This window comes from Trichechus manatus, unplaced genomic scaffold (genome assembly GCF_000243295.1).
Source record: "Trichechus manatus latirostris isolate Lorelei unplaced genomic scaffold, TriManLat1.0 scaffold00128, whole genome shotgun sequence".
Classification (NCBI taxonomy): Eukaryota; Metazoa; Chordata; class Mammalia; order Sirenia; family Trichechidae; genus Trichechus; species Trichechus manatus.
This window is the reverse complement of record NW_004444064.1, coordinates 4,715,046-4,725,365: the sequence shown is the minus strand read 5'-3', so window position 1 is coordinate 4,725,365 and position 10,320 is coordinate 4,715,046. Positions and strand designations below refer to the sequence as shown.

Below are 10,320 nucleotides of genomic sequence, written 5' to 3'. Positions count from 1 at the left end.
GTGCTTTGCTTCCCTGTCAGCAATAATCCTCCCGCCTGGGGCCACCTTCCTGTAGCTGGGTGGCTTCCCAGCTGTCCCCCTCCCGCAGCCCTGGTGCTCATCTGTGTGTGTCATTTATGGGCGGGCACTATGCCGCCAGCTTGTGTTGCGGCTGTTGGGTGCCTTGCTGCCTCCCTACCCCGCCCCCCCAACTCCGTACGTTGGGAGGGCAGGGCCCAGGGGATTCACAGCCTGCATGCTGGGCGCCTGGGGGCGCTGTGCTCTCCAGGGCCCTATGAGCATGTCTCCAAGGTGGGACATGGGACAAGCCCCTAGACAAGTGTGGAGCTGCAAGGAGCCGGTGGGTAGCGGGGTGGGGGGTGGAGGGGAGGGAAGATGGAGGATCCAGGGTGAGCTGAGGGCTACCAGGGGGCCTGAAGGGTACTAGGATGAGCTGAGGGGCACTAGGGTGAGCTGAGGGGTGCCAGGGGGCTGAGGGATACCAGGGTGAGCTGAGCAGTACCAAGGGGATCCAGCGTGAGCCAAGGGGTGCTGAGGAGCCTAGAGATGCTGAGGGGTTCCAGGGGGCCTGGGGGGAGCCAAGGGATCGAGGGTGAGCTGAGAGGTGCTGAGGGGTGTCAGGGGGTGCTGGGGAGGAGCCAAGGGGAGCCAGTGAGCCTGACAGCAAGTTTCAGAGGCCCTGCAGCTGGGGGCCAGGGCGAGGCTAGCCAGGGAAGGGTGGGCTGGTGGGTGAGAGAGGGAGATGTGGCGCTCCCCTCTGAAGAGTCTCTTGCTGTGACCTTGGTTTGGTGCTGCTTTGGGGCAGGCTGGGCATCAGCCAGGAGTCTGGGTGCTGGGCTGCAGCCAAAATAAACAGGCCGGACCAGCCCCACGCTCTGTTTCCCAGGCCCTGCCTGGGCCCCTGGGAGCCCGAGAGGGTGTGGGGCCCAGCGGTGGCCCCGTAGGGGAGACCCTGGTGGCCTCCTCACCCTCCTGAGAGCTGGCCTGTGCAGCGGCTGCTGCCCCAGTGGGGGGCGGGGCAGCGGGCCTAGGACTGCCCTCCACTCCCCTTGCTGGGCCTGGGGCGGCCATCACTGTGTGCGCCAGGCCCCACCCCAGCAGTGTGCTGTGTGTCTCTTCTCTAAGACGAAGTTGGTGCAGAAGGCCATGGACGAGAAGCGCTTCGATGAGGCCATCCAGCTCCGGGGCAGGTGAGGCCCGGGGGGACATTTGGGGGCCTGGCTGGCTCATAGGGCCCTCTCACAACCAGGCCTGGGACACGGGCCATGCCTGCCACTGTGAGGCAGAGACGGGGCTGCAGACTCAGTCTGGAGCTCTCGCCAGAGTTCTGCAGTGGAGCCGAGTCTGGAAGGAGCCAGGGGCAGGGAGTGGCGTCTTGTGGGTGGGAGAGGCAGGCAGGGGCCGGTGGACGTGGAGCCATGGGGTGGGCGGAGTGGGAAGCTAGACACAGACCAAGGGGCCAGAAGGTGCTGGCTGGAAACCACTGAAGGGCCCGGGCGTGCATGGGTGGGCGTGGGGTGTGCACTTTGCTGTGGGAGGTGTTGGGGTCTCGTGTTCTGTCAAACGATGACACCTAACCGAGGGACTGTGGTGACAAAAGTGAGATTCCACACACATGAGCTCCTTTGTGGTTGAGCTGCAGATTGCTGGCCCTGTGACCGCAGGCCGTGTGAACGGTTTCCTCGGACTTTGCACGTGTCCCTCTCCTTCGTGGCTGAGTTGCAGGCCACGCAGTGCGTCGCTGGCTAAGCTTCGGGCTGTGTGCGTGTTGCCGTGTGCTGTGTGACTGCGTACCGCATTGCTGCCTGAGCTGCATGCTGTGTGACCTGCCGGTTGTGGGGCTGTGTGCCATGGGACCTTGTGTTCATGTAACCGCGTGCCGAGCTGCAGGCTGTGCTCCACGTGACCGTGTGGCTGTGTGACCGCGTGACCGCCTGTTAGTGTGGCTGTGTGCTGAGCTTTGAGCCGTGCACTGCATGACCGGCTTCGTTTCTAGGAGCTTCGAGAACAACTGGAAGATTTACAAGCTCCTCTCGCACCAGAAGATCTCCAAAGAGAAGGTAAGGTGCGTGCTTGGCTGGGCCCGAAGCCCTCATCTCTCCACAGCCTCCCTGCCGACCCCAGCTGCGGATCGGCCCTCGGCCCACCCGGTGGTGGCAGCTTCAGGGAGCCCCTGAGAGAGCTGGTGCTGGCCCCACTGAGCAACAGCGCCCCCTGGTGTGGTCTGATCTGTGCGCCAGGTCCCCATGGCCCATGTCCAGAGGCAGGGAGCGCCAACTGCACGTTTGCCTGGCTGCTTTGCAAGGAGCTGGGGGAAATCTAGGTCAGGTCAATATGTTTAACTCGGAGTCATGAAACTTGCCAAAATTGCTAAAAACCTCAGGAAATGGGCTCTCTTCAATTAAGGCTGATCAAAGACTCATTTTTGAATGAGTGGGTGTATCTGCATGGGGATGGCAGGTGGCGGATGCAGAAGACGTCTTGGCCAGAGGCTGGAGGCCAGGGATGGGAGGGGCGCTGAGGACCGGAGTCCATGAACAGCCAAGAAGCTGCCTCCTCGCTTGGCTGGGCTGGGTGCCTGCCTCCCATGGCCAGGTGGAGGGTGCTTGTCCTCCACCCGAGGCTCTGCCATCCTCTGCCACCAGGCCCTCCCTCTGTGGGTGTTCATCCCTGGGACAGGGGCAGCCAGTAGGTCCCCTCTGCCCCAGTCTCCTCTCTGCCCATGCCCACTCACTGCCTCCCTGGGGTGTCGTGGGGGTGGACACACCCCTCCACAGCCCATGTGGATGAGGTGGCAGCACACATATGAAGCCAGCTTTTGGTGCCACAGGACCTGCCTCGGATGAGGGACTTAGCAATGCCTAACCTCTGACCCCCTAGTCTCTTCGTCTGCAAACTGGGGATGAGGCCAGCCCTCCACTGGGGGGAGGGGGCGTGGTGTGGCGCCGGGCACAAAGCAGCGAGCCCTGGCAGGTCACACCATGGGCGTCCGCCACCATGAGAACTCATCACTGAGTGTCCTGTTTTCTCCAACCCCCTTTTCTCCCAAACGCTGTCAGCACGAGGCTGGGGAGACAGAGGGGTCTCCATCTCCCTCCCAGGATGGGTCTGGGGCAGGGCTGCCGCTGGGGCAGTGAAGCTGGCTGGGGTGCTGGGATCTCTGGTGGCATGGAGCCACCAGCCCCAGGTATCACAGAGCACTCGAAATGCAGCTGGTCCGAGTTAGATGAGCTTGTGCCAAACACACTGATTCCAGAGACTTAGTGTAAAAACAGGACGTATGCTCTCGCATCAGTGACTCGGTACTGATTGCAGGTCGAAGGGATCATTTTTCAAATGTTTTGGGTTCAATGAACTGTAGTTTTAAAATTGCATTCAATTTTTTTCTTTTTGGAGCCCCTGGGTGGTGCAAATGGTTAAGCGCTCTGCTGCTAACCGCAAGGTTGGAAGTTCGAGTCCACCCAGCGGTGCCTCGGAAGAAAGGCCTGGCGATCTGCTTCCAAAAAATCAGCCATTGAAGACTCTGTGGAGCGAAGTTCTACTCTGACACACATGGGGTTGCCATGATTTGGAGCCAACTCGATGGCAAATGTCGTTCTGTTTTGTTGTTTTCTCTTTACTTCCTTACTGTTGCCTCTAGAACATTGGGAATTACAGCTGTGCTGGCCTTCTCTCTGTGGGGAGGGCTTTAGGGGCTGGCACAGCCCCCAGGAAAGAAGCTATCATTGAAGGCTTCCCAGCAGGCGCCTCACAGCCCGACTCTGCAAAACGAGGTGCTAGTTGTTCTGACACGCTCTTGTCTCCTTCTGCTTCTCTCCAAAGACCAATTTTTGCCTGGCCATCCTGAATGTGGGCGCCCCAGCGGCTGGCATGAATGCGGCTGTGCGCTCGGCCGTGCGCTCTGGCATCAGCCAGGGCCACACAGTCTACGTCGTGCATGACGGCTTTGAGGGCCTGGCCAAGGGACAGGTAGGGGCTGAGGGCTGGGGCTGCTTCCCTGTGGGGGCCAGGGCTGTTTCCATGTGGGTCTGGGGCTGCTTCCCTGTGGGGCTGGGGCTGCTTCCCTGTGGGGCTGTTTCTCTGTGGGTCCAGGGCTGCTTCCGTGTGGGTCTGGAGCTGCTTCCCTATGGGGCTGCTTCCCTGGGGGGCTGGGGCTGCTTCCCTGTGGGGCTGCTTCCCGGTGGGCTGGGGCTGCTTCCCTGTGGGGCTGCTTCTCTGTGGGGCCAGGGCTGCTTCCGTGTGGGGCTGGGGCTGCTTTCCCTGTGGGGCTGGGGCTGCTTCCCTGTGGGGCTGCTTCCCTTTGGGGCCAGGGCTGCTTCCCTGTGGGGCCGGGGCTGCTTCCCTGTGGGGCTGGGGCTGCTTGCCTGTGGGGCTGCTTCCCTTTGGGGCCGGGGCTGCTTCCCTGTGGGGCTGCTTCCCTGTGGGGCTGCTTCCCTGTGGGGCTGCTTTCCTGTGGAGCTGCTTCCCTGTGCTTCCTTGTGGGGTTGCTTCCCTGTGGGGCTGCTTTCCTGTGGTGCTGCTTCCTTGTGGGGCCGGGGCTGCTTCCCTGTGGGGCTAGGGCTGCTTCCCTGTGGGGCCTGGGACTGGTGTGTTTTTTGGCTTGTTGATAACTTAGCCCCAGTTTGCTTACGATGTGAAGCCACGTGAAATGGCCTAGTTCAGATGAATGAAGAAGGCAAACCAGAGATCCTTGTGGTGGGGTAGCACCCCAGGTGGCAGAGGTGGGGGTGCTGGTGGGCCTGTTACCCATGCCCACCCCAGGCACTCAGGGACCAGGACCATGTCTGCAGCCCTGACCTCCAGTGCAGGGACCTCCCCTAGCCAAGGAGGGGACAGCTGCTGCGAACTGGCCGGCCCGTCCCTCCTGAAGCTGAGCCTCTCCTGACAGGTGCAGGAAGTGGGTTGGCACCACGTGGCTGGCTGGCTGGGGCGTGGCGGTTCGATGTTGGGGACCAAGAGGTGAGCTGCTGCCGAGGGACGGGCTCTCTGGCCGTGGGGGTGTTGGGGGCTGGAGATCCCTGGCATGGTCTCCAAGCCCAGGTATGGGGGGTGCTGGGGGTAGGCAGCCTGAGGCCCTGGGGAGGGACCCCTTCGGGGCAGGTGTCCTGCTCTGAGCAGGTCACAGCCCATGCCCTCAGGTGGGGGCCTCCTAGTGGGAGCTCATCTGACAAGGTCACCTGTGTAGGGTAGGCTGCTCAGGTGGCCCCAGCCTGCAGTGGGCACTCAGCCAGCACCCCCGTGATCAGGAGGGAAGAAGGAGAGGTGTCCATGCACGTTCTGCCGTCTGTGGTCATGTCATGTCAGGGCCTGGTGCTCTGTCTGTACCTGCTCAGGGACGGCAGGGTGGGGGGAACCGTACAGACCTGGGACCCTCCCTGGAGTGGGCATGGGGAGGGATCATTGCCCCGTGCAGCTGGAGGAGCTGGCTGCCCCATCCCACTCTGAGTGGCTGGAGGGGCCCGAGGAAGCATCTCGCCCTGCCTCTAGGGAAAAGGAGTGGTGGCTGCAGGCCAGGCCTGTAGGAAGCCAGTGGCTGGCCCAGGTCCCTGGGTCCTGGAGGTGAGGATGAGGGCTGGGTCCCTCAGGGCAGAGGCTGGCACTGCAGAGTGGGGTACTGAGTTTGGAAGCTGGGGTGGGAGGGAGGTCTCAGCTGCCCCTCCTGACTAGGGGGAACCCGTGGCATTACATGCCCCTCCCCAGGTGCCGAGACTCTGTCTTCCCATCTCTAAAGTGGTCATCATGCTGCTGCATCCCGGGGGGCTCCAGGGACTCACTGGTGTTGGGGATAGCCCAGGAGTGGACTCTTATACTCGGAGGGAATGTGATGTGCCTCCTTCCAGGCTGGTGTCCTGGGCTGGGGTGACAGGCGTGACCCGTGTTCACGCGTGTCCCTGCGGTGATTGTGTCTGGCTGTAGAACCCTTCCCAAGAGCTACATGGAGAAAATCGTAGAGAACATCCGCACGTACAACATCCAAGCCCTGCTGGTCGTCGGCGGGTTCGAGGTGAGTGGGCTGTCTCCGGTGACAGAGCCGGGGGCGATGAGAGCACAGCAGCGGCTCCCCTCTGCCTGGGGCCCCTGAGGTGGCCCTTCTGGAAAACCTACGTGTGGGGAGTGTTTCCACAAGCCAGCGGGGCTGAGCAGGGCGCCTCCGCAAAGAGTGTTTGTAACTAGGGGCGGGCTGGAGGTTTCCCACCTGTCACTGAAGGTTTCACCAAGTCCAAATCGGTGCTGGCAGCTGGTGCTGGGGGCGCGGGGAGGGGAGGAGAGAAAGAAGGAGGAAGAGGAGGGAGAAGAGGAAGAGGGGAGGAGAAGGGGATGGAAGAGGTGGAAGGGAAGGAGGAGGGGGAAATAGGAGGGGAGGAGGTGGAAGAGAAGAGAAGAAAAGGGAGGAAGAGGAGGGAATGAAGTCGGGGAGGAGGGGAAGGGGGAGGAGGTGGAGGAAGAGGAGGATGAGGAGAGAGAGGAGGATAGGCAGGCAGCACCTGCCTCCTTAGGGCTGAGCCTCAGGAGAGGGAGCACTTCTGTCTCAGACGGTGGCAGGGTGGCAGCCTGGGGCAGGAGGGACCTGAGTGTCTGCGTCTGGTCGACTGAGGGAGCTCAGCCGAGTCCCTTCCTTGCTCTGGGCTGTCTGCAGTGCACAGCGGGTATTTTGCAGGCAGAGGTGTTAGAGGAGAGGTTTCCGCCATGGCCCCGGTGCTGGCCAGGCGAGCCTTCAGTCCATAACAAATAAACACTGGCTCTTTTTCCCCTTCCCCAAAAAGCCACGCTCGTTCAGACTGGCAGTGAGGCTGAGGTAGGGGAGGGTGGATGGGGGCTTCCCCCAGCCTAGGTCCTGTCTTGTCTCCTGGGAAGGAAGGCACCCTTAGAACACACTGGGCCCACAGGAGGCTGCCGAGCTCCTGGGTGTGACTCCTGCCACCTGGCCCAGTCCCGGGAGGGCGGCTGAGCAGGACTGCGGCCCCGTCCCTGCCCGCAGGCTTACGAGGGAGTGCTGCAGCTGGTGGAGGCACGCGGGCACTACGAGGAACTCTGCATTGTCATGTGCGTCATTCCGGCCACCATCAGCAACAACGTGCCCGGCACCGACTTCAGCCTGGGCTCCGACACCGCCGTCAACGCTGCCATGGAGGTGCAGAGCCAGGGCCCCCCTCCCAGATCCCACCCTGCTGGCTTCTTCTGACTGTGCCCCACTATTCCATCCCTCCTGCCCTGGGTGCTGGGGTGGGTCCCCTCTTGCTGGAGGCGTCCCTCACATGACCTGCTTGGGGATGTTCGGAGCTAAGGAGGGGCTCCTGGGGCAGAGCCGTCCTTGCTCCTGCCGCGTGGGGCTCCCACGCTGATTTCTTGGTTTCCCTGAGCCAGGGCAGGGCGTCTCCACATCAGCACTGCTGTTCAGCCCACTAGGCTGGGTGCCCACCTGGATGGGTGCTGCCATGGAAATGCAGGGGGCTGGGGGCTGGGGATCGGGGGAGGGCTGCATGAGGAAAGAAGACACCCAGAAAGACTACCTGTGGGTGAGGAGGTGGGGAGGCCTGGGGCATGGGACTTGGGGGGCACAGAAAAGATGGATGTACAAGGACCTGGTGGACTTGGGGGGTATGTTCCCATTGAGATGTAGGGGTGCCTCCCCCCGGAGCCCTCTTAAGGGGATTTTGCACCCCACAACTTTCCTTTTGAGTGCTTCCAGGGATAGAGCACCCCCTTTGCGGAAGTCCGTACTGAGGGGCACAGCTCCAGTAACTAGAAAGCTCCCCGAGCCCTGAGTGAGCCAGTTCTGGCCCCTAAGACCACCTGTGGTCTCACTGACCTCCCCTTCTGCAGCCCTTGGCTTCTCCCAAGTCCATGCATGGGCCACTTCACTGGGTGGAGAGACTGGGGTCCCTGCCTGCTGCAGGGAGGGCCACGGAGGCCCTGACAACCCTGTGGCCCTGCAGAGCTGTGACCGCATCAAGCAGTCAGCTTCAGGGACCAAGCGCCGTGTGTTCATTGTGGAGACCATGGGGGGCTACTGCGGCTACCTGGCCACTGTCACTGGCATCGCCGTGGGCGCTGACGCTGCCTATGTCTTCGAAGACCCATTCAACATCCATGACCTAAAGGTGCGCCAGCCTGCCCCATCCCCAGCCCACCGCAGACCACCTCCATGGCCCAGTGCACGGGGCTGGATCTGGTCTGCTCCTAGGGCATGTGCGGGGCTTGGCTTCCACCAGGCTGGGCACACCGTGAGGGAGGTCCCACCCCACTGCCGGACTCACGGCCTCTGCGGGCACTCCAGCCCACCAACCCCTGTGCCTTGTCCCCAGGCCATCCTCCTGGCCCCTGTGCCTCAACTGTGGTCCTTCCCACCTCGTCTGGACTCAAGTCCAGCCACTGCCCTTGGCCAAGAGGACTCTTCCTGAAGTGCCCATGCCCTGCCCAGCCTCAGGCCCCGCACACATGCCCTCACTCCCCATGCCTGTCATCCTCAGCATGTCTACATGCCCCCCCGCCCAAGGTGGCCCTGGGCCATGTTGTTGCTCTGCCCGTCATTTGTCTGGAATTCCTCCCCAGACAGCCTTGGGGCCGCAGACCAAATGCCTCTGTCCCCTCCTAACTCCCAGCCCATTCTGTGTGTGTCCCTCCTTCCCTTCAGGTAAATGTGGAACACATGACAGAGAAGATGAAAACAGAAATCCAGAGGGGCCTGGTGTTGCGGTGAGGCTGCTGGGGGCCTGGGCTTAGGGAGGGCTGGGGTCTGCTGAGCCACAGCCGAGGTTTCCAGACCCGAGGGGGCAAGGCAACTGAGCCGCTGGCCGAGGGGCAGCCGGGCAGAAAAAGGCCTTGGGAAAGCTTTGGGGGAGGATCTGGCTTTCCCAAAATCGGCCACCATCCCTTCTCCCCTGTGGTTGGATCCGGCAGGGGCTTAAGATTAGAGACAAGGCCTGAGCTAGTCCCCACTTACCCAGCTCCCCTGTGGTTCCCCCCTCTAGAAACGAGAAGTGCCATGAGCACTATACCACGGATTTTCTGTATAACCTGTACTCGTCAGAAGGGAAGGGCGTTTTCGACTGCAGGACCAATGTCCTGGGCCACCTGCAGCAGGTAGGTGAGGTGGCATGGATTCCGGAAGGTGGGGCCCCTGGTCCGAGCCAAGGCTTTCCATGTGTCAGGAGTCCAGTCCCTTTGTTTCCCTGCCTCCTTTCTGTACCTGGGGCCACGGAGTCCCAGCAGGGCGTCCATTTTACAGGCGGGGAGACAGGCCTGGAGAGGCTTGTATCTTGCTGAGGTCTTGTGGTTAGAAGTGGCGAGGCATTCGGACCCCGGACCCTGCTCCCCGTCCTTTGCTAGTTGCCCAGTCTCTTGTCCTCCTGTGACCACCTCCATTGCTCACCAAGTCACCTGGCCATCTAGGCCCTGGTGTCCCAGCACCTCACTGACTGCAGGATGCCGGGGTTGCCTGGGGTGAGGCCCAAGTCCGTCTGTCTGGCCTCCCGCTGCCGTGGGAGTTGTGGCTCATGGACGGAATCGCTGGGGTCACCCCGGCCCTGTCCGCAGCCCCCTGCCGACCGGAGGTGGAGAAATGGCCGGGCAGAGGGAACAGCCGAGTCTGGAGGGTGGGGGTATCCAGAAGCTGCTGTGGAAGGTTCCCTGTGAGGTCACGATGTGCCCACATTGTGGGGCTCATGAGCTGGTCCCTGGCTAGGTCTCCCCTGCCCCAGCCAGGCCTAGGTGGTCCAGCCAGCCCCAGGAACGTGGTGTCGGCCCCTCTGCTTGCAGGGCGGCGCTCCAACCCCCTTTGACCGGAACTATGGCACCAAGCTGGGGGTGAAGGCCTTGTTGTGGATGTCGGAGAAGCTGCGGGCTGTCTACCGAAACGGTACGTGCATGGGGTGTGGGCGGCGGCCATGAGCCCCACCTGCCCCATACGGCCTGGCCGCTGACACCGGCGTGCGTTCACAGGGCGGGTGTTCGCCAACACCACCGACTCTGCCTGTGTGATCGGCCTGAAGAAGAAGGCAGTGGCCTTCAGCCCTGTCACCGAGCTCAAGAAAGACACAGACTTCGAGTAAGTCCCACCCCAGGCTCCGCCCCCACCCGCAGGGTCAGGCCTCATCACCCCCCCACCCTGCTCTGCCCTACAGTCTTCAAAGGGTGGAGTGTGGGGTGGGGGTGACCACGAAGGGGAGCCTGGGGGTGCCAGGCCCCGGAGGGATGGGAACACAGGTCCCCAAACACCCTCACTTCACATCTTTCAAGTGCAGCGCGGGGGTGTAAGACAGCTTGTGGCGTTTGAGGGGGGCTTGTGCATGGGGGCCGGATGTGCAGGGAGCGCAGGGC

General features: G+C 62.4%; 1 protein-coding gene across 1 annotated transcript in view; it reads left to right on the top strand.

Annotated features, from left to right (window-relative positions):
- PFKL (phosphofructokinase, liver type) overlaps nt 1-10,320 on the top strand; it is a 32,878-nt gene that overhangs the window by 21,396 nt on the left and 1,162 nt on the right. The window contains exons 15-25 of the mRNA XM_004384857.2: nt 1,125-1,190; nt 1,997-2,060; nt 3,823-3,969; nt 4,889-4,959; nt 5,917-6,004; nt 6,980-7,132; nt 7,938-8,102; nt 8,636-8,697; nt 8,973-9,084; nt 9,760-9,859; nt 9,943-10,048. Coding sequence (XP_004384914.1) covers nt 1,125-1,190; nt 1,997-2,060; nt 3,823-3,969; nt 4,889-4,959; nt 5,917-6,004; nt 6,980-7,132; nt 7,938-8,102; nt 8,636-8,697; nt 8,973-9,084; nt 9,760-9,859; nt 9,943-10,048 — 1,134 coding nt within the window. The remainder of the gene's footprint in view (nt 1-1,124; nt 1,191-1,996; nt 2,061-3,822; nt 3,970-4,888; nt 4,960-5,916; nt 6,005-6,979; nt 7,133-7,937; nt 8,103-8,635; nt 8,698-8,972; nt 9,085-9,759; nt 9,860-9,942; nt 10,049-10,320) is intronic.